A 22,890-nucleotide genomic window follows, 5' to 3' on the forward strand; every position below is an offset into this window, starting at 1 on the left:
ACCCATGTTTTCCAAATTTAAAAACTTTTTATTTAAATAATCATGCACTGATTAAAATTTCCCTCAATTAGAATTATCAACGTTGGGGCCAGCCCCGTGGCTGAGTGGTTGGGTTCGCGCACTCTGCTTCAGCCACCCAGGGTTTCACCAGTTCAACTCCTGGACGCAGACATGGCACCACTCATCAAGCCACGCTGAGGCAGCTTCCCACATGCCACAACTAGAAGGACCCACAACTAAAAACACACAATATGTACTGGGGGGCTTTGGGAGAAAAAAAGAAAAATGAAATCTTTAAAAAAAAATTATCAACGTTAAGTACAGCCTCAGACACTGTTTCCATCCCTTTTTTCCTATATTTAATAGACCTTTACTGACTCCTAAAGATTAAAAATGGAGTTCAGATACTTTAGTCTATTCCTAAAAACCCTCCACACGGATGGTTCTAACCTCATCAAGTATCTCTTCTGCAGCTGAACTGAAAGTGGACTCAAGATTAGCCACACACACCTTGGGCTTGTCTGCTTTCTGTCCAGGAACAGCCTTCCAGCCTTTCTAAATCTACACGTTTTCCAAGTCCAGCTCACATCTAAGTTCTGATCATCGCTTACCTTCCTCTGTTTTTACGTTACAGCCCTAAAAAGAGAAAACTCTAGGGAAATACTATTGCATTATAGCTTGCTTGCTAAGGTAAGCGCTTTTAAATACCTCCTTTGCTGTATGTAAATACCATTTAAAGAATTTGAGGGAAGCTCTTTGAAACTAGTTCGTTCATTTGTTACTCTACTCTGGGGCATCTCTGCATGGGTGGCACTTTGCATCATAAGAGAGGTCAGACTTTTTGTGGGTCTAGTAGATTGGAGTGGAGATGTGAGGGAATACCGGATAAGGAATCTAAACACATTCCTACCTCTTCCTGAGTCAGTTCTTCACTGTATGACTTCAGTAAAGTCATTAAACTTATTTAAGTCTATTTCTAATACATGAGATATTCAAGTAGAATTACAATACACAGTCAAATCTCTGTTAATCCTCAGTTTGAAATTAGTGCCCCCATTCTCTGTTGATAATTGAGAGGTGAGTGGACATCTTTGATATTTTTTCTCTTTTATTTGAATAACTATAGATTTGATACTTGTACTCCTTCTCTTTAGCACTCTTTGTTAATTTATTATATGTACCCTATGTCAGATTTCTCTTCTTTCCTTGACATCATCAGTCTGAGATCTGTACCCTGTTGTGGTAGGAAGTGGGAGAGGCTGATTCCAGCAGGTGTGGGACTGGTAGTAGGAGCATCTTCTACCCAGAGATGGTAATGTACTGTCAAGTTTGAGAACTGAGCAAATAAACTGAAGGAGGTGACTGAGACAAGCATGGGCCATCAAGTAAGGCTGACCTGAGGTGAGTTTTAGGAACCTGAACACAAAGCCGAGAATAGATGTAACTGCCAGAAAAGAAAATCAAAATAAGTATAAAGGAGGGCAGCCTGGAGATGGAGGGGAGGGGAGTGGGGAGTAGAGTGGGTGCTTATTTGCTACTGGGCTTTTTACGTGTTCTGCAAGCCCTTTCAATGGTTGAGCTAGCTCCATTTTAAAGGATCAACCTTGGAAAGGAAGCCACCAATCCATTTATTCTTAATTATTAAGTTATAAATGCCTCTTCTCTAATTATAAAATAATGGAAGGTGGTTTGTTTCAAATAGGACCCATTTTGTTCTTGGTGACATTTAAATAGGCTCTTGGAAGTTCTTGTCCTCTTTTTTGTGTGTGTGAGGAAGATTGTTCTTGAGCTAACATCTGTTGCCAATCTTCCTCTTTTTGCTTGAGGAAGATTGTCGCTGAGCCAACATCTGTGCCAGTCTTCCTCCATTTTATGCAGGATGCTACCACAGCTGGCTTGACCAGTGGTGCTAGGTCCATGCCCGGCATCCAAACCTGCGAACCCTGGGCCACTGAAGTGGAGCACATGAACTTAACCACTATGCCACTGGGCTGGCCCCTTTATCCTCTTTTTTTTTGTATAGAATATACTGCAGTATTTCAAAATACAATATTTCCAGATAAGTGATTTTAAAACAGAGAATTAAGTATTACTCTTAGATTAAGGTTAGTTTTTCATTCAGCTACCACTTTAATAAAATAAGCAATTTCAGTAAAGGAATTATATATATAATTGTAATTATCATGACGTGGTATCTTATGCTATGTTTAGACAATTTTAGGGTAAAGAGAACAAATCAAAGAAGGTCTTGCTGAGCACACTTGCAGTTGATGCAGTCTTGTTGGAAAATAATGTGTTCTCATTTCAGAGCAAAGACAGCAAAGTTGACACTAGTATTTGGAGAGCTAGAGGAGTACTTCCTCTTTTAAGAACAGGACCATTCAGGCCCTGTAGGAGTTATGGAGCGTATGTATTCACACATAGACTGTCATGTCTACAGTCTGTGCTACTTCTCCACCGTTATGTGCAGACTGTAAACCTTACAGTGGTGATACCTGCCATTAGGCCCCATTGTCTGACCTGTAGTGGAGTGCTTATGTATCAGACTTGCAGTTCTTGAAGATTGGCTAGATTTTTCAACTTTCATTTAAATGTTGTGGTATCCCATTATCTGAGCATTATAACCTGGGGTATCACTGATGGGAAAGAAAGAAATAAAAACTATACATAAATGTAAAGCAAATGGAAATTGGAACTTATTTCTTTGATTAATTTGTTTATCTAGACTGGCTAAGTCCATTTCAAACATCTTACTCATTTACTTGTAGTTTCTATCTTCTCTAAATGTAGTAGCTTGTAGGGGAGACATATAGAAGTGTCTTCCATTTATCACAGTGATTTCCGTGCCATTTCCTTGAGTTTGATTTCAATTCTGTTATTAGTAAATTCTGAGCATCTGTCCTCTTGGACAAATAAACTTGTCAATCAGATGTTATCTTAAAGGTGTATTTTATGTTAATATTATTTTGGGTGCCTTTTGGCATTGTTTAGAAACCTTTGTTTGAGAACTTTAATGATTTGATTTTGCAATACTTATTACTTATAGCCAAATGAATTACTATTTCTATCAAAACATATACTTTGTTTTCATGTGAAATGGAAAATATTGTTTTATTTGGCACTCCCTTCCCCGATATATTTTATACATTAAAATCCAAACAAAAATAATAACTTCTGGATTTCCATTTCTGTCTATCCTGCAAAGCATGTGGGTCTGTCCCTTGATCTGCTCCCAGAGAACTAGCCTGTCTGATGATGAGTGCCTCCAAATCAAATTTGTTTCTGAAGGAACTGCCAACTGATAGTGAGCATATTGCTAAAGAACATGTTTTATTTATTTTCGTATCGCTTTTCACTGTTTTATTATATGTCAGTATTTTCCCTCTCCTGTTTTAGAAATCCGTAAACATTATACTTGCTTTCATTTTGACCTTTCTTCATACTAATTTAGACATTAAATAAAAGAGATACATATGTACCATCCCCTAGTTTAATGCATGGCCTTTTTTTTTAAGTTAAGCTCATATTTTAACTCTGTGTATAATTCACTCACTCATTTGAGCATCAGTCAGTCATTCACTTACTCGATATTTATCTAAATGATCTGTGACCACAGTGACTAGGAGCTCTTGGGGAGTGGGAGGTGCAAAGACGAGTATGTTGTAGTTAATCTCAAGGAGTTCACTGAGCAGCAGGGGAGACAGGTATATAAATAATTACCATAAAAGAGTTGTTGTACAGTCATAAACAAATGGGACAGGATGCAAAAGAGGGAGATAATGCAAGGATGACTTGAAAGAGACATTTGAGTCTTGAAAGATTAGGAAAAGAAGACAGGAAATGATATTTTAGACAATGAGAATAGCATATGTGAGGAACAGAAGTAGTATAAAATACAGCGTTTTTGAGAGCAAGCTCATGAGAACATTGCACATGAGGTGTCAAGATGACATAATTGGAAAGGTAGGATAAGTCTAGATTGTCTAAAAGGTGTCTTGTGGTTAGGGTTGTGAGCTAACCTTTGAATCTGTGGGCCAGAGGGTACCTTCAAACAGTTACATGATCAGATATGGTGTTTTAGGAAGACAGTTTTGGAGACAGTGAGAGAGATGGACTGAAATGTGAAAAGACTGGCAATAAATATGGAGACTAGTTTGGAGACTTAGAATAGTCCAGGGGAGGAATAATGAAGACTTCTTCACCCAAGCCTGCAGCACTAGAGATGGGAAGGAGGGGCAGACTGAGCAGCATTTCCCAGTGCTCTGGGGGGGCTTGGACACAACTGAATGTGCCAGATGGTGAAGAGTCATTGCTGTTTGCCACTTTTCTTTTGTTTGTCTCTCTTTCTTGTCCTCTTAAAAACTTCCCTGTCATCTTTTCTCTTTAATTTTAAGGAAAGGACCTGCGTATAAAGTGTTGTTTGTAGAGAAGGCAGCTTGCTAGAGCTGATGTATTCTCACTTATTGCACATTTAGTGACATCCAGGGTGTCCCCAGGCAATTGAATAGTGCTACCAGATCAGCTTCTGTTTGGTTCAGCTTAATGTATTATGATTTGATCTCCATTAATAATTGGCCTTTCAGGGAAAGTGACCAAACCAGTTGATCTTTTAACCAAACTTTGTGCCTCAAACTCAGCAACTTTGAGAGAGCTACTGTATTCATATGTCAGGGGGCATTCTGTTTCCTCTGTGGTATGCCCTTCCCTGGCTTGGTAAGGAATATTATCTCTGGCAGTTTTGTATCAATGAGTTGTATAAAGGAGGACATAATGAGCCACATGTACTTGGAAAGTTACACAAAGATAATGAAGAGCTGTTTTTCCTTCATGATGCTTCTCAGATTCAAGCGTGGCTCTGTTTCCATGACAACCACACCAGTCCAGGCTCTCATTTTCTCACATTTGGCTTACTGCAAGAGCTTTATGACTTGTCTACCTTCAGTTTCTTCCTCTCTTAAACTCCCTTGCCCTCTGCTTACCACATTAGTCTTTCTCAAAAATTCTCTTCATTGTATTATTTACCTGCTTCTTGTCCAGTAAAAGCCTATCCTCTGGCACTCCATTTTCACTATAATCTGGCCTCAGATGTACCTGCTGGTTTCAAATGTACCTATTGGGCATATTATTACACACTGTCATGTGGACACCCTTATTGTCCCAATCATGGATCTTGTCTCTGCTGTAAAGTCTATAAGGCTGTTAAGGATACAGACCATATTATATACTGATTTTTTATTCCACCTAGCACCAGGCACGACTGTGGGCTCATGGAGTGTACACAGAGAATTGATTATTTCCTCTTTCACCCTTTGCCCCTGGGTTTATTTATTCCTCTCTGTACCCACTGGGTCTGAGGGCTGTTTCTGGTTATTTTGTGTTGTTAATTTCTTTCTCCCTTCCTGACGTAGTTGACAGTTACATAGCATGTATTATCCACAGCTTGCAGGACACTTTAAAAACCAATATTATGATATCTTTGTTTTTAAATATAGAAGCCTCTCTCTTCTTTACCAAAAGCCACAATGACTCAGCTACTTGCATGTCTAAAATGGTTTCTGCATTTTTCTGTGGCCAATCTTTATCATGGTTATATTAATAGTAGCCTTTTTGGAAACATAACATTTGGTATTAATCATGACATTGCTACAGTTAACCAGATAGAGCAATTTAGAGTATTGTCTGTTTCTTTAATGTGTTTAGACATAGGTTAAAGGGGAAAAAAACAACTTGACATTCATGAAGGATATGTTCTAAGATGCTCTTAAATTTCTGAATTTTTTAATACCACTATGATATTTTTTAATTCATTTTCTTTATTGATAAAATAACTGCCTTGCCATAAGAACATATGATAACTGAGAACAAAGACTATAAGTAAGCTAAGCTTACTCACCATCTGCTACCTGGGAGCAACTAAATTAATTTCTCAGCAAACCCACAAGTTGCTGTGTTATGGCCTTGTGGGGTCTCTTAGGGAGAGCTAAGCAATAAATATTAAATCTATAAATGTCAAGGGGTCATTTTGGTTGACTCCTGATTGCTAAAGAAAAGAGAGACTCAAAAGGCTGTGTAAAATAATAATCTTTTAATATAAAAATGAATGAATGAGTAAATGAATAAATGAAAAAAGCTAAGACCAGGGGCCGGCCCTATGGTGCAGCAGTTAAGTGTGCATGTTCTGCTTCGGCAGCCCAGAGTTTGCTGGTTCAGATCCCAGGTGCAGACATGGCACCGCTTGGCAAGCCATGTTGTGGCAGGTGTCCCACATACAAAGTAGAGGAAGATGGGTATGGGTGTTAGCTCAGGGCCAGTCTTCCTCAGCAAAAAGAAGAGGATTGGCAGCAGTTAGCTCAGGGCTAATCTTCCTCAAAAAAAAGCTAAGACCAGAATCTTTTTTAATGTTTATGTTTTTCTCTAATAACTTGTCAATAAAAAATTTTTAAAGCTGTCTCTCCTCTGCCCTGTGAGCTTTGCCCTGATATTTTCTAGTTGGAGAGAGAGAAAATACATAAGAAAGAAGTAAATAATTTCAAGAAGTGATAAATGTCATGAAAGAAATAATATAAGGGAATCTAATGTGCTATTGCCCTCCATTAGATAAAATAATAAGAGAAGGCCTCTGTGAGCAAATAACATTTGAGTTGAATGATGCTGTGGAGCCAGCCATCTGAAGATCAGAGACAACAGCAAGTGCAAAGGTCCTGAGGCAGGAAAGGCTTTGTAAGTTCAAAACAGAAAGGAGGCCACTGTGACTGGAGCATAGTGAGTGAGTAAGCAAGATCTAGAGAGGAAGGAGAGTGGTCACAGTGCTAGGCAGGGGCCAGATCAGTAGAGACATATAAACAATGGAAAAAGAGGACAGATTCAAGATAATTTTGTAGATAGGTCTGACAGAATTTGTAGATACATTGTATTTGAAAGGCTGTGGGAAAGTGAGGAATCAGGGTTGTAGAGATGGGGTAAACTGATTTTTCAAAACATGAGCAAGTCATTTATTTTAGCAATAATTTTACTACAACATACAGGAATGAAATGAGATTGTACATAGAAGTGGATGGCACAATGTCTGGCCCACAGCAGACACTTGTGAGATTTTTATTCTTATCCCTACCTCAGCACATTTTTATTAGGAATTTGTATTCTCACATTACTATTTAAGTCACAAAATTCAAGCAAATGATTAGAAAGCCCATTGGTGAGTATTGTATGATATTCAAACACTCATCAACTCAGTCATTATTTCCTGAGCTCTTTCCATATGTAGTCACTGTTCTGGGTGCTAGGAACATACTGGTGAGTGAAGTAAATACAACACCTACCCTTAAGGACCTTACTGTCTGGGAGCGTAAATCGTTTCCCTAACAATGTAATTATGCAGCTAGTTAAGGTAATTAAGAAGATCAAGGCATTCTATGAGAACGTCTCTTCATGACTTTTGTATTTTCCCTGGTTTATCCCATTTGTTCCCATATTTCATCTTGCATATGACTACCGATTCCTAAACCCATCCTGTGGCTCCAGTTTCACATTCTCCATGGCCTATGGAACATCTCTAACTGATTGCCACATATTCCTTGCTAACTCCATTCATCCTCCACCCTTTCCTGTCCCCAGTGCTTTCCCCATCAGTTAATATCATTACTGTCATCTCAGTTTACCAAGCTAGAAATGTCACAGACATTAATAGCAGAAGCAACTTCGAAAGACTACTATTTTAAACCTCATTTTCTTAATGAAAAATAAGACTCAAAGAGGTTAACTTTCTTGAAGTCACACAGCCACTGGACATCGTCTTGGTTTTAAATCCAGGTCTCTTTGACTTCTTAGCTTTCGTTCTTTACATAACAACATTTTGAAGGATTGTTAAATTTCTTAAAGGAAAAATGATGGAGGAAAACATTCCAGAAAGAGGGAAGAGCATTTTAAAAGGCTCAGAAATATTAAAGTACCAATATCTCTAATCAGAGAAATGCTTATCTATCCCTCCCCTGGATAATAATTGTACTTCATCCATTTTGAATGCTGAACCACTTCAGCAAACAGCTATGGGGTAGCCACTATGTGTCAAGTAACTACCCCTGCTATGTTTTTAGGACAAAAAGAAGGATAATGCAGGATACCTATCTTGAAGTGCCTTAGCAGAGGAGAGACCCTAAACATTGATTTCAGCACAGCTCATTAAAGTATAAGCCTGCAAGTGCTGTGAGAGAGACAGCGTGGGTGGAAAGAGAGTAAACAGGAAGACCGTGTACCCCACCTCTGGGATTGAGGGATTGGTTCTTGCAGGAGGCAATATCAGAGCTGAGTTTTGACAGATTAGGAAAAGGTAAGTGAATTAGAGGGGAGGCACAGTTCGAGAAAAGAAGAAAGCAAGGACAAAGACATGGAGGCATGCAGTTACCTAGTGCGTGCAGGGAACTTCAAGTAACTTGAGTATTACAGATGGTGGAGGTCCCAGCATGTCATACTCAGTGCTGATGTCAAATCAAAAGAGATGGGAATGGAGAAAACAGGATAGTTTTGAGAGATGGTGGGGAGGTTGAATCAACTAGACTTGAATAATGAGTTGGGAGTAGGGGAGTTAAGAGGAGGCTCTAGGATGACACCCAGGTGTGTGCTGGGACAATTGGGTAGATGTGAGGATACTGTTAGCTAGGATAAGAAATGTAAGAGGAACAACTGCCTTGGGGAAGAAATGGTGACTTTGGACATGCTGAGATTAAGTTATGTGTGAGGCTGCATATATCCAGTAAGGAGATAGATTTACAAGTTGAGAGCTCTAGAGAGAGAGCTGATCTCGTGGTTGGGTTGTTCAGTAGTAGTAAGAAAGAAGGGTATGGATAAGGGTACAGATGCTGCTCTTTAAGCCCCAGTTTTTACTTTGTTTTTGTTTGTCATTTCTTTTAGAATCCAAGACATATTACTCCCTCATATATTCATAGTGACGTGACTCTTAAATCCTGTAGTTTCCACTGGACTAACTTGATTAGCCTCTAGGACATAGCCTCTGTAACTCCACTTCCTTCATTGTTTCAAGTAACTCAAATTAGATTGAAAACACTTATATATCAGATGCATAGTTATCCAAGAACTATAGTTGCAGTTACCACTTACTAACTACATGATCTTGGGCAAGTCACTTTTTTAAGCTTAGATGCCTCCTATGTAAAGTGGGCATAATTGGCTGTTAAGATTAAATACAATAATGCATATTCTAAGAGCTTAGCATAGTTCATAGCCTTTATAGATACTGAATAAATGGTAACTATTATTGTTCATACTTTTAGTCACTTAAATATTGATCAAGGGTTTGTGATGTGTAAATTACTTTGTTAGGCCCTGCTTAGAACAAATATGAGTGTGAGATAGGAAAGGAGCCCACCAAGCAGGCAAGCCCTGAGTTCACTTATTACTGTCATCATGTAAGACAGCCTGTGGCAATACTAAGTGTATGTAAGAGCTGAACTCACAGTGGAGAGAGAGCAGATCACCTCCACTGCAAGAAGAGGAAAAATCACCTGCACTCTCACCATTTTGCTACCTCTGAAATTCTACTGAATCCATTTGAAGTCTTGAGTGGGGGCTCGGGGAGAGGGAAATAGTATGGCTGTACAATCTATGACCATCTTTATTTCAGAATATGGACATGTCTATTCAAAAAAATGAATGTCCCCATCTTGACATATTCATTTTGTGGAAACAAATTCACTTTCTAATACATGGGCTGACCCATGTAACTCCAACGCTGAAAATATTATTTTTCATAGTGACAGCTGTTAAACTATACCTAGCATTCTATGTAACATAGAGATAGCAAATTTAATAGAGAACTGGAGATGGACCAGGGGAAGAAGGGAGAGGCAATTCACAACTTATCAGGGTGAATATAGCACCTCATTGTTTTTAACAACAATGACAAAACACGCGCACACACACATACGTAAAAATAAAAAGTAAAATGCTGATCCCTCTTGAGAGAATCAAGGAATAGTCTAGATTCTATATGTCATAATTTTAATCTGATCAATTTAAAATAAAAAACCAGTCCTCTGCTAGCATTTATTTATGCCTTTTCCTCAAGCTTGAAAATAAGTTTGAACCTTATACAAATTGCCCAGGGAAGGGAATGCATGAACTGAGGTAGCATTCCATTTTCGAGCCTGCATCACTAACATGGCTTCAAGAAAGCTGCTCTTATGTAAACACAATGGCTGAGCTGTCAATGATGTAGCCTCTCTGACTGTTTCACTGAAGAAGAGAGTGCTTCTCAGTTAAAAATTGAGAAGGCAGATTTGCTTTATTATCACAAGTGTGTGTTTAGAAGTGACTATTCTCAAGGCAGCTTTGGGATGTCCCCTCTCAACACAAGTCTAAGAATCTTAGATTTTTTCATACCAGATAACAGGCACAGGCTTCAGACCAATTCCATGTGGACTAAAATGGTGAAGCAGTCTTCCTAATAAGATAGTTTTTACTGGGCTACATTAATTGAAAGCTAGGAAGTTCCAGTGCAGGAACTGCCAGGCTCTCTGCTGTGCAGCTGGGCACTGGGATCGTGGCTTCCTGGCTCTGCCTCAGACAAGTTTTATGATCCTGAGCCAGTCACTTCTCTGCTGCCTCAATCTTTTCACTAATAGGATAAACATGTTAGACTTTGGTGTTTTCTGTGGTCTAAAAACATAGCATTATTTTATGATTCTGTTATCATATATAGAATATCCTTTTCAGTGAGGTATTGCTTTATTGAGAGACATTGTCCAAAAAAGTATATCCTTCGGGCAGGAAGTGGGATTGTGAACAGTTTAAAATGGTCCAAAAACCAGCTTATAGGAGGCCCAGTTAGTAGCAGGAATAGTTAGCTTGGAGAAAGGGAAATTAAGACTGTCTTCAAGTATTTTAATTGTCACATGAAAAAAAGAAGACTTAGTCTGTGTTATAAAATACATAACTCAATCCAGTAACTAGAAGTTTAAGATTTCTGGCTTACCATAAGCAGTCCTTTTATACAAATATAAATGTCTAATAATAAAATAGGCAGCTTTTTGAGCTAATTCTCAATGAAGGTATGGAAGCAGAGCCAAAACGACGAACTCTCAAAGAGACTGTAGAAGAAGTTCTTGCATGAATAAAGGCATTGCGCTGGGATCTGATCACAAGGTAGGCAGCAAGGCAATGATGATGCTTCCAGGGCTACTCAGAGTGTTACTAAATCACTTTGTGGGGGAAAAACAATTCCATTAAACTCTTCTATTAAAAAGAGACAAAAAAGAACTCCTTTAAGATTTAGGCCTTAAGTCTCACAAGAGGTCATAACATTCCCAAAAAACTAGGTAAGTTTATAATATTTTACAGGAATCTTTTTTCTTTTGAATTCCTGTAAACTTGTTACCTAAACTACCCACCGTAGTGTTAGCTAATTATGTATTTTCTTTTATTTTTACTCCAATTCTTCAGTGTATGAGTTCCAAATACAGAGTAATGAGACTCATTTCCCTGTGATATAACTTGTATGCTTAGTGTCATTACATTTTGTTTTAGCCTTTTCTTCAAGTAGCTTGAGTAATACATAAAGTTAGAAGCAACATCTGATGTATCTTTCTACCTCCAGAAGCATGTAGCACGGCATTGAGCAGAATCAAGACTCGAATGGCAGAGTGTGAATTGTGCAGGATTTTACAGTAGTACCAAGATATCAATACTACCACTGTGTAATCTTTATTTGACCTGTTTGTTGGGTCTTAGGAACTTTCAAATTATTGAGGGTTCATCTTTTATTTTATTTATTTATTTTTTTGAGGAAGATTAGCCCTGAGCTAACTTCTGCCAATCCTCCTCTATTTGCTGAGGAAGACTGGCCCTGAGCTAACATCTGTGCCCATCTTCCTCTACTTTATACGTGGGACACCCACCACAGCATGGCTTGCCAAGCAGTGCCATGTCTGCACCCGAGATCTGAACTGGCAAACCCCGGGCTGCTGACCCGTAATGTGCGAACTTAAGCGCTGCGCCACCCAGCCGGCCCCTGAGGGTTCATCTTTTAAAAAGTAGTTTATCAGACAAAAAAGAAATAGCTAGAGAATTCAGATTTTGCAGTTTTACCTCTCCTAGTTGAGAAGAGCATGGATCCTTTACTTATTATCAACGTATCTAAATCTTAACGTGAACTGAAGAGGTAGTTAGTCTCACAGGAATGTCTTTTATCAGTGTTTGGCTCTCTTTCTCATGTTAATATATCCAGAGTCCTTTTTGACTTTCTAAACCCTAACCCAGATGAACACAATGCATTTTATACTTTCTCTCCACTTCTACATGACTTCCTGGAAAGAATGAAGGAAATTACTAGTTATCTAGCATCCACCCCGTGCTAGGCACTATGAGAGATTCCTTTATATGCATTAACTTATTACATTTTCAGAGCTACTTGGCTGGGTAGATGATACTGCCATTTTACAGAGGCTCAGAGAGTGTTAAGTAACTTACCCATATGATGTAATAAGCAATGTCCTGCTTTGCTCCTAAAGGTACGTTTAATTCTCATTACTTTTAGATTTCGGTCCAGGCCAATCCCACTAGTATAAGCCTTCTTGTGTCTGTATCCATTGTGGACAAAAAAGACGTGACTAGATTACAACCACAGTGTGCTCCTCCTTTTGTGGTGTCCACATCCTGCTTTGTCTTTGGGCTTGAATGCCTCCCTGATTTTAAGTTACTGCAGCCTGGGAAGTGTTTCCTTTTTCACCTTTGTAAGCCCTGAAATAACTACTTAGCATGTTTCTTTGCACTCAGTGTTCTTAATTACAATTCCATAAATTAAGTCAAATATGCTTTTTATTTTACAGTGGAAATCTGTTTATGTCCTGCACGTGTCAGTAATCATGACACAGTGGAGTGGCTCAGGAGGAGCACTCAAGCACCAGGCTCTAATTAGGACTGCACCACCATCCACCTTGCTTCCAGCACTCCAGAGAGTGAGGCTTCTGTTCCTTAGACCATGGCTTCAGGACCTTTCCTGGTCCTCTTTTCTCTCACTCTGCCTCATTGGATGATTCATCCAAATTTCCCATATTTATCTTCAACTTCCATTACAGAAGTTTTTTCTGTAAAAGAAAATCTCCTTTTGATTGTGTACGGAAATTTGAGAAATTATGTATTATTACTAGTTAATTCAGAAGAGTTTCTTTTCTATCATTAGTTTAATTTTTGGACTACTTTATAACTCAAAAATTTATTTTTCAAAAGCGTACTGTATTTATTGCTGAATCTTATCAGCAGTAAATAAATTACTTGAGGAGTTGGGAGAGGGAAGGGGAATTGCTCACTGAGATGAGTCACTCTTCTAAGGCTTCAAAAATGTCTAGAATTCATTCTTCTATTTCACCAAGTGATGTTCTAGAAGAGCTATTTTACCTGATATTGATCAATAGCCTATTCCCAAAGGACAACCTAAAAACAAGACCAGGGTTGAAAAATTATGGAAATTTTGAAAGCAAGGATGATGCTTTTGGTGGGGGTGCTGTGTATATAGGGTGCTTTATTCCTTATAGAAGGATACATGCTAAGGTGGGTTGGGCTTGGGCTGATGTCCTCATATGTATAGCACTGAATGAGTACGTCTCTGAGAAGAAGTCCTGTTTGCCTTGATGTGGAAAGAGAGATGGGAGGATGGGGATGGGCATACAACCAGGGATGTGTTCAGTTCTGTGCTGGTTCTGGCCTGGAGTGCAAAGAGATGAAGCGCTCTCAGTGTGGTCATTTCTAGGCAGAGAATGCCTGCCGGGCTTGGGGAGCCTTCTCTTCCACATCTTCCCACTGGGCATTCGAAATCTCCAGCCTTTGCCCTTTTTACCAGCTCTCCATGTTCTGGGTTCGTGGGAACAGAGCTGTGGTTGCTTAATGCTGTAGCTCCCTCCTCATCTTCGTCCTCACTCTCTAATGATGAGTCCAGCTAGTGAAACCTTAGGGCCTGTATCCAATCCTGGATGTCAGCAGCTACATCTTCTCCATACCCCACTGGTGCCAGCTCTCTCTCTTCTGGTTCAGGGGCTAGTAGGATTAGCCAGCTGGGCCTGCCCCCCTTTCCTCCTGCTCGTCCTCATGCTCCTCACTGCTGCGATCCCCAGTGCCTTCTGTATGGCCCTAGTGCAGCCACAGTTCATCAGACTGATTGGAGAAGGTACGCTCTGGACCCATGCTGTCTCCCCCTAAAACTACTGCTGCCATCCCAGCAGGGGCCAGTCAGAGCCCGAGGTGGAACCTGCACCCTCACTACCTCAAGGATGATGCATGTCTGAGGGGAGGGATGATAGAGAGATTGGGAAAGGTGAAATACGTGACCACTTGTTTGGAGAACCTTTTACATAGTGTTTTGTTAAATGTACCTAAATATTTTTTGTTTTTTTTGAGAAGGATTAGCCATGAGCTAACATCTACTGTCAATCCTCCTCTTTTTGCTAAGGAAGACTGGCCCTGAGCTAACATCCATGCCCATCTTCCTCTATTTTATATGTGGGATGCCTGCCACAGCATGGCTTGATAGATGGTGCAGTTGTCCATGCCTGGGATCCAAACCAGCAAACCCAGGGCCACCGAAGCAGAGCATGCAAACTTAACTGCTACACCACGGGCCGGCCCCTGTACCTAGATGTTTGAAGTGTAACTTTCTCATTAAAATATCTTATTTTATTTGTGCATTTTTTGCAGAGGAAGATTCTCCCTGAGCTAACATCTGTTGCCAATCTTCCTCTTTTTCCTTGAGGAAGATTTGCCCTGAGCTAACGTCTGTGCCAATCTTCCTCTATTTTGTATGTGGGTCACCGCCACAGCATGGCTGCCAATGAGTAGTGTAGGTCCACTCCTGGGGACTGAATCCAGGCCGCCAAAGTGGAATGTACTGAACTTAACCACTAAGCCATGGGGCCAGCCCCTGAAATATCATATTTTAGTTATTACATTTAATATTTAGTACATATAGTTTTAACTTCTTTTGTGAGCATCAGAGCCAAACCATACAGTTCCAAAGTCTTTTGATTAATTTTTACTTCTTTTTATCAGAATCCTTTTAGCTAAGAAATTATTTGTTTCTGGCTTAAGAAAAAACAAATGCTTCTGCCAGTGTTCTTTGAGACCAAGTCAGTTGGATGGAAACATCTCCCTTCTCCTTTGAAAAAAATCAATCAGAAAAAAATTCTGTAAGCCAAGGAGTCACTGAATTCTTCCTTCCTGTGAAAGTCAAAATATCCCCTTGTTCTTAAATGTGAAGCTTCTATGGCAGTTATTTTCACACTTACATAGCAGTAGCACAGTCTTTTCAAACAAAATCTTATGCAGAACTCCAGTATGTAAACAAGATAAAAATGGAGCTGTTCCCTGTCGGGGGGAGGGGGGTGTGCCTGTGTATGTAGGCGTGGGGTATGAAAGACCCAGAACCTCGTCCCTTTTCCTTATAGTCTCCCTCTTCCAGCTGAACCAATCCCAACCCTGGGTAGCCCATCAGACATTTCCTCTAAAACCTTAGGGATCTGAAATTTATTTATATATATGTCGTATTCTTATGGCTTTGAAAATACTACATTAAAATCTTTACTATGTATAGTGTTTTAAGAAATCATTTTGGAAAGAAATTACAGGCTTGACAGCAATATATAAATACATTATTTACGGTATTTTGTTAATTAATACTTTAAATTTAACAGAAAAAGCTTTATTTTCCCTGAGTTTATGGAAAAAGAAACCAAATAATATTCTGTTAAAAGAGACAGTATTTCTCTTTAATCCCAATCCCATAATTAATCTACTTCTTTAGCCAAGATCACAGAGATATGCTGATAAACATGTTTTTATTTTGTTGCTTGCGGAGATCTGTAACTCTTGTATGTCAGAGTAGGAAGCTAAGAACTGCTCTGGTTCTCTTAGCCCTGTTACTCTTGTCCCATGCTCCAGCTGTGTGGAGAGACTGGTCTGGTGTTCGTGGGACCAACTACAGAACTGCAACACCAAGAGTCTGAATAGATACTAGTTAATTGCTAGGATAAAGTTAAGAACTGTCCCTAAAGGTCATCTTGTCCTTTTGCCTTCATTTAGCTACAGCTGGTTATTCACATCAAAGAAATGAATACTAAGATTGTAAAACTTTAAACTATGGATAATTCTCAGTTATATTATTACTAGGGAAGAATTAATTTGAGCAGAGAATATCAAAACAATGTTTTGAACTATTAACTGAGTGTTTATCAAGATCTCTGGCTTAAGAAAGCTGTTTTCTTTTAAGAATCTCAACTTTAGTGGTTTCTTAAATGTATACTCTTATTATGTTGTAGATTTTATGTTTTATCATATTATGTGTTTATAAAAGTCTTCCTTTTAATTGTGGCTAGCCTTCCTGGAATGCTGAAATACTTATGCACATCCTAGCATAAAATCATTATTATTGCATAAACACTTCAACTTGAGGGTGTGTCATTTCTTGGATGCTCAGTCCTTGCTGTTCTGTCCATATTCTGTCATTTTGCCCTAAACCTCTCCTCTGTAGAGAGATTTCAGTGATCTAACAAAGATTGGAGCCTCCTATTTTAAATATGCAGTATAAAATCAGACTTCTATCTGTTATCGTTATTAGAAAGCAAGAGTGAATAAAGGTCAGCCTTTTAGCTGGCAGGCTGTCTGATTTTTCTGTGAGCATCACATGTTAGGAGAAGCTAGTTCATCTGTCTTTGGGTTTAGGATTCAACAGCATAAGCTGTCAGACTAACACTGATTGAAGGTGGACCAGGAGGAGGAAGCGCATCTGTCCAACGGCTCGCCATTGGCTTCTTATTACAGCATTCTCCCCCGAGACACACTCTGCATGCTCATTCACCTACCTCCTCCTCTCCCCTCCCCTTCCTTCCCTACCCCTTCATTACTGATTCACAGCAAGAGGGAGCAGCAGCAGCAACAGCAACAGCAGCAGCAGCGGCAGCGGCAGCGGCAGTGGCAGCGGCAGCGGCAGCGGCAGCGGCGGCGCTGCTTGTCACGAATCAAAGATTGCAATGAGCTCATCCTTTTCTCCTTGCAGCTTCACAACTGCCCCGGCGGCTTCCTGGCTACTGCTGCTGCTGTCCGCTCACACACACACACACACACACGCACTCTCACACACATACGCACAGCACGCTCACACACACACACTCTCACATGCAAGACCCTTCTAAGCAGCTTGTACATTTTTACACATGTATCTGAACTCTCCTGCCTCACTCTTGGCCATTTTCTTGCATTTGATTGCTTTTGTTGTTTTTTATTTAGATCAGTATTTGATTTCATTTTCCAGTCTACTTTGGGGCTCTTGCACAGTGGATAATTTAGCTGAAATGTTTTTCTTGCGGAGGCATTAGCTGACAATTCCCACCACAGACTGGCTTGTGCATGCTCCTGGGGAGACCTAAGCCTGGCTCCCCTCCCACCGCAGTTCTTAAAATTGTGGATAAGAGATCCAGCTTTCTCATTCTGGATACCTACTTACTGCTCATGGAAGAAGGGGTGCCCTGCCCAGCCCCAGCTGCTAAGCTCACACCTCCTGTCAAAAAGTCCCAGGACATGCACGACGAGAGGAGCAAGCTGGTGAATGAGTATGCTTGTCGAGTGCTGGAACTTCTGGGGATGGGGCATCGTCTGTTTGTGCCTCGGCTTCTGGCGGTGAGACTGTTTTTCCTTGAACTTCATTTGTAGGGAATCTGCCACCCTCTGTGAGAATTCCTTGTATCCCTGGAAGAGGCTTGCAGTCTCCTGTTTTCTTCTCCTTCTCCCCAGTCTACTGAGAAGGAAGTGCTGAGCAGCCACGGCTGTGGGGCTCTATTCGAGCCTGGTCCACGCCACTCCTTAATTGGCTAGAGGAGATAAAGCTCTTTTCTCAGAGCCCAGGGCTATATTAGTGGCATTATCTCTGTGGCAGCAAACAAAAAACAAAAAACCCAAATGGTTTTCTTGCTGGCTATGCTCAGCAATAAAACAGAATACCCAAGTGCTTGATGTAGGCATTCTGTTATTTATGTCTCCAAAGGGTTAAATTTTACAACAGGCATTATTGCTACTTATCTAGACTACGTGTGGTTTGCTTTCTAACCTCTCCATTTGATTGCCAATTTGATTTGTTTTTTCATAGAGAATTTTACCCCCTAAAAATCCTTGGGTAGGAAATTATAGATTTTTCTCCTGGAATGTTCGAACTGTGCATCTGTGAAACAGCTTAAAGCTGCTGGCTCTGTGCTGTAAATCTGGGAAGTCTGGCTTGCTTGTTTTGATTTCCTGAACAAGAGAAAAATCACCCTTCCTCACTTCCTACCAAGGGTTAAAATTAAATACCCACAATCGCTGGGGCAGGGTTTCCTTTTAGTGGTTTGAGAACTATACCTAGCAACTGTTCTATAATGTAATTGGTCTACAGTAGTCCTATACCATTATTTGGTAATCAAACAAGAATAATTTAGCTTTGTCTATTTTATACAATGGAGTTTAATCCATTCCAGACTGTTCCCTCATTATGATTCTCTCATATTTGAGTCTTTTCAAAAGTACAATATTGACTTGACTGAATTTAACTCTTTTTTTCTCATGTATCTCCCTCCAGTGCACTTCATCTCTGTTTACACTTATCTTTATAATTACAAGTTCAGTCTTCATGTATGTATTTGCATGCAAAGTATAATCATTACAGACATGTTAGGAAGCCATGTACATAAGGGATTTCTCACCCTGAAGAAAGTCTGTTTATAGCTGCAAGATGAAGTTAGATGCAATGACCAGCATATAATTATTGGGATGGGGACGATATTTTTGAGAACTAAAGTTCCTTTGTCATTTAAGAAGGAAAGAAAAAGAGGCCAATACATACGTTTTAATGCCCAGGTGAGGTCATCTGTGCTCACTTGAATTTTATTTCCCTGAATCACATTTTTTTCTTAATAAAAGAGAAAACTGAAGATTCATGATTCTATTAGAAAGGAGTTTTTTTTTTTTTAAGTGAAATAAAAAGCATTTTATTTCAGCAGCTTTGACACTAAGAAGTGCTAAAATACATTTCAACAAATTCTGTGCCTCTCTGAGGAATCAGTTTTGGTCTAATATCTTGCCATATTCTTAAAGACTGCCTAATTTGATGTCTCAAGGGCTTGCACTCATAACTTTCCAGTAATCCTGTGCTGCCTTTCTTTGGCATTTACATTTTAAGTGTTTTAAAAGAAAACACAAATTGATAACTAAGAAAATCTCTTATACTAAAATCTGCTTTAGAAATAAATTTAAGCTGCCTGTAGTTCAAAACAAATTATCAACAGTAAAACCCACAGGGAGTTGGGTTCATAAGCTTCACATCTTAGGAGGTCATATATAGATATTTATGTTGCAACTATACAAATTCTGCTTGGTTGCCCCGTTAAGTATCTGAGGTAGTACATCCCTCAGGTTGTTTTGGGCTCTAACATTCAGAGTCTAGGTAACAGTGCCACTTGGATTACATGTGAAAAGTGTATGCGGATTTTCTATAGGGCCGTTTGGAAATCTCTGGCTTTGTTATGCAGTGTCATACTTAAAAGAGTATTGATAGAATTAGAGTGCTCTACATTTGGGGAAATCATATGCCCTTTAATTAGCAAAATGGCTGTGAATTGGGATCAGCTATCCAGTGAATTACGGCCCAGAATTTAGCACGTGTATCAGGGGGAAGTACAGTTGTTCAGCCTTGTGTTATTGGACTGGCTAATGATGTGGGATCGATGGCTAATCTGCACAGGGTGGTCTTAAGAGGAATCCTGCCACATGCAATATTGCAGCCTTTCCATTACCCGTCAAGAGGGCATGCACTGAAGTTCAGCTTTTTAATCATGTTTTAAATATGAATGCCTGTGGGTTAAACACATACAAATACCTTATTTTACTTTAAAGATCTCATTAGTTTTTTTTTCACATAACACGAGTTAATTTTCTTACTGAACTGATATAAATGAAGATTTACTAAGATAGTGTTGTGGGTTTGGACTTTGAGCATCATTTATTGTTCCCTGATTCGCAGAGGAACCATCAAACTACTAGAACGTCAAGTACATTTGGAGTTTTTGCTTATTGTCCTGCAAAGGTACACCTAGTAAACAACAATCTCCCTTTAATACATCAGGTATAAGTACTTCCTATTAGATATTACCACAAGGCATAAATTCTGTGTGCAGAGTCACTAAGTACACGTTTCTTGGGTGAAATTAAAATACCAAAGCAAGAGAAACAGGTATCCTAGACACCAGCTAAGTAATGATTCCTTCTTCTAAAGCCTGTGCTTCCAAATGGTTCTAAGACCTCCAAAAATATTTCTCAACTGAATAGAAATCCTTTTAGACACTATAACTAAAGGAAGTAAAAGCTATTTGTGGTGAAAATAGTGAAGGTGAGAAAGAGAACAATGCCTAGATTTTTTTTTCAAATAATCCCTTAAAATTATCAAACCTAGAATTTGCTGCTTATCAGAGGCCCTTAAAGATTTATCATCCAAGAATAGTGAGAGGTTTGGAATAGAAGCATCTAGAGCTAACATTCAAATGTTAGAACTGTTCATTTCCACCCACCCTACTTCCTTTTTAAAAAATCACTTTAAAATGTGATCCTCTTGCAATGAATTTTTCAGTGGGAAAAACACACTCAAAATGGTATCAGCAGTGGCACATAGCCAGAGTCCATACTCTGTAAGTATATGAAATTTGGAGAAAGAGGAAAAACGTTTACTCTGCTCATGTTCAAAATCTCCCTTTCCCCTCTAGATTGTCTCTTTTTGCTGTTATATGCTATGGGAAGTTATTATCAGATCATTATATCTTAATGTCAGTATTGGCTAGTTTCAATACTGATACTCTGGGTACTCTGTACGGTGGATCCAAAGGACTCTCAGGCCAAGGAGGGTTGATATATACAGGCAAGTGCTCCAGCTGTCCCTTCAGTAGCCATTTTAAAGTTGTTTTTTTTTTAAGGTATGCTTTTTTTTGGTGAGGAAGATTGGCCCTGAGCTAACATGTGTTGCCAGTCTTCTTCTTTTTTTTTTTTTCTCCCCAAAGCCCCAGTTCATAGTTGTATATTCTAGTTGTAAGTCATTCTAGTTCTTCTATGTGGGATGCTGCCACAGCATGACTTGATGAGCGGTGTGTAGGTCGTCGCCCAGGATCTGAACCAGCAAGCCCCACAATCTGAACTGAAGCAGAGTGTGGGAACTTCACCACTCAGCCATGGGGCCAGCCCCTTAAAGTTTAATTTGGATAAAATTTCTTATGCTGTCAAATTGTATCCTAGTCTTGTGGGTTTTTTTTTTTTTTTTTAATTTGAACACTTTCTTAAAAAATTAGTTTTCATTTTAAGGGAATGAAAGAGAAGAGGAGAAAGTATGTCTCCCGTTTTTATCTCTGTTGTTAACTGCTACAGGGATTGCTTATTGAAGAAAGGTTGCACAACTCTTAAAAGAAGTTAAAGACCCAAATATAAAAGTTACCATGTGTACTTCTGATGCCCCCTAAAATATAAAAGTCAACTTTTATATCAAAAAGTCCTAAATCCACTTTCTAATTTGCATTTTACAAATTTTGGCTTTTTAATACTGGGTATGCTTGAAGTGGAGCCTTTATGAATTCATGGAACAGACTTATATTGGTGTCTATTGTGTGCCTGGCAATTTGCTTAATTCATTTACTAGGGCAAGTGGCAAGGATACTTACATTAATTTCCTACTTACCTTTTCCCTCTGGATATCTCTTTCTCCCTACTTGAAAGGAAATAGAAGTAGGACTTATTTAAATGTTTTTAATTGTCCAGGTAATCTTTTCATATAATTCTATTCAAATGAAGGAAGAAATGCTGTTACTTTTGAAGATGTAAAGGGTAAACATGTTTCATCTAATCACTTAAAAAGATTTGACAGAAAGTTTGGGGAGCAAAAGATGACTGTTAATAGAGCCACTAATTTTTAAAAGTTATCATTTATTCTTACTTAAAAGCTGGCAGAGTTCTTTCCTTTATTTTATGAAGGAAGAAATCATATCTTTGCTTATTTAAAATTTCCTAATTCTTGTCTGTATTATCTTCTGGCTAATGTTGATTAATATAATAATGTCGGGAAAGTAATTGCATTCTCATTATTTTATTTTTCCCTCATAATTGTTCTGAAGGCAATATAGAAAAAGTGTAAGAATTTCCCAGTTGAAGAATAGCCTTTCCAGTTTAAATCAGTTCTTCTAACCTGATGGGGTTCTGTGTAGTGAACACAGATGGATAATGATACCCAGAAGCCAGCACAACCTCTTTTGGGTACTTGGTCTGGTTCTTGAAATGTTAGTCTGCCTTTTAGGGATGCATTTTTCAAGCTTGGGTCTTATCACAAGATCATATGTTAAGCTTCTCTTCGTTGTCAGGGTAGAGGATTAGCATTCATACAACTCTAAACTTAATCATAACCATTAACTAAGTTAACATCTCCATAGCCAACTCATTAGTAATTAGTATATGTGATTGAAGCCATGTTTTAGTTCTATAGAAAATATTGCTACTTATATTTTGAACTAATATTATCACATTAATGCTTGACATTTGTGAAGCATATGTTTAACAAAATAATAGTATTTTTCAAATTTTGTTAAATATTCGTGAGATGTATGTGTAGGGATAGGGGAAAAAAGACTATAAGCAATGTAATAAAATATTAATTACATTTATCTCTGGGTGGTGAGACATCTCAGGCTTTTAAAAAAATTGTTTTTTGGAGCAGTGAATATGTAATCAATAAAAAATGTATGGCCCCACTATGTAGATGTACATACACATATGTATACAAATTATGATTTTTAAAAAGTATTTTGAAAAAAACAATTTTGTGATAAATTCTTAATA

General features: G+C 38.8%; 1 protein-coding gene across 20 annotated transcripts in view; it reads left to right on the forward strand.

The window, feature by feature from the left end:
* RABGAP1L (RAB GTPase activating protein 1 like) overlaps positions 1-22,890 on the forward strand; it is a 674,786-nt gene that overhangs the window by 493,034 nt on the left and 158,862 nt on the right. Inside the window, exon 1 of one of the 20 annotated variants that reach the window (XM_070266409.1) lies at positions 16,691-17,673. In XM_070266409.1, coding sequence (XP_070122510.1) covers positions 17,404-17,673 — 270 coding nt within the window. In that variant the 5' untranslated portion in view covers positions 16,691-17,403. 20 annotated transcript variants of the gene reach the window in all.

Source organism: Equus caballus, chromosome 5 (genome assembly GCF_041296265.1).
Source record: "Equus caballus isolate H_3958 breed thoroughbred chromosome 5, TB-T2T, whole genome shotgun sequence".
Classification (NCBI taxonomy): Eukaryota; Metazoa; Chordata; class Mammalia; order Perissodactyla; family Equidae; genus Equus; species Equus caballus.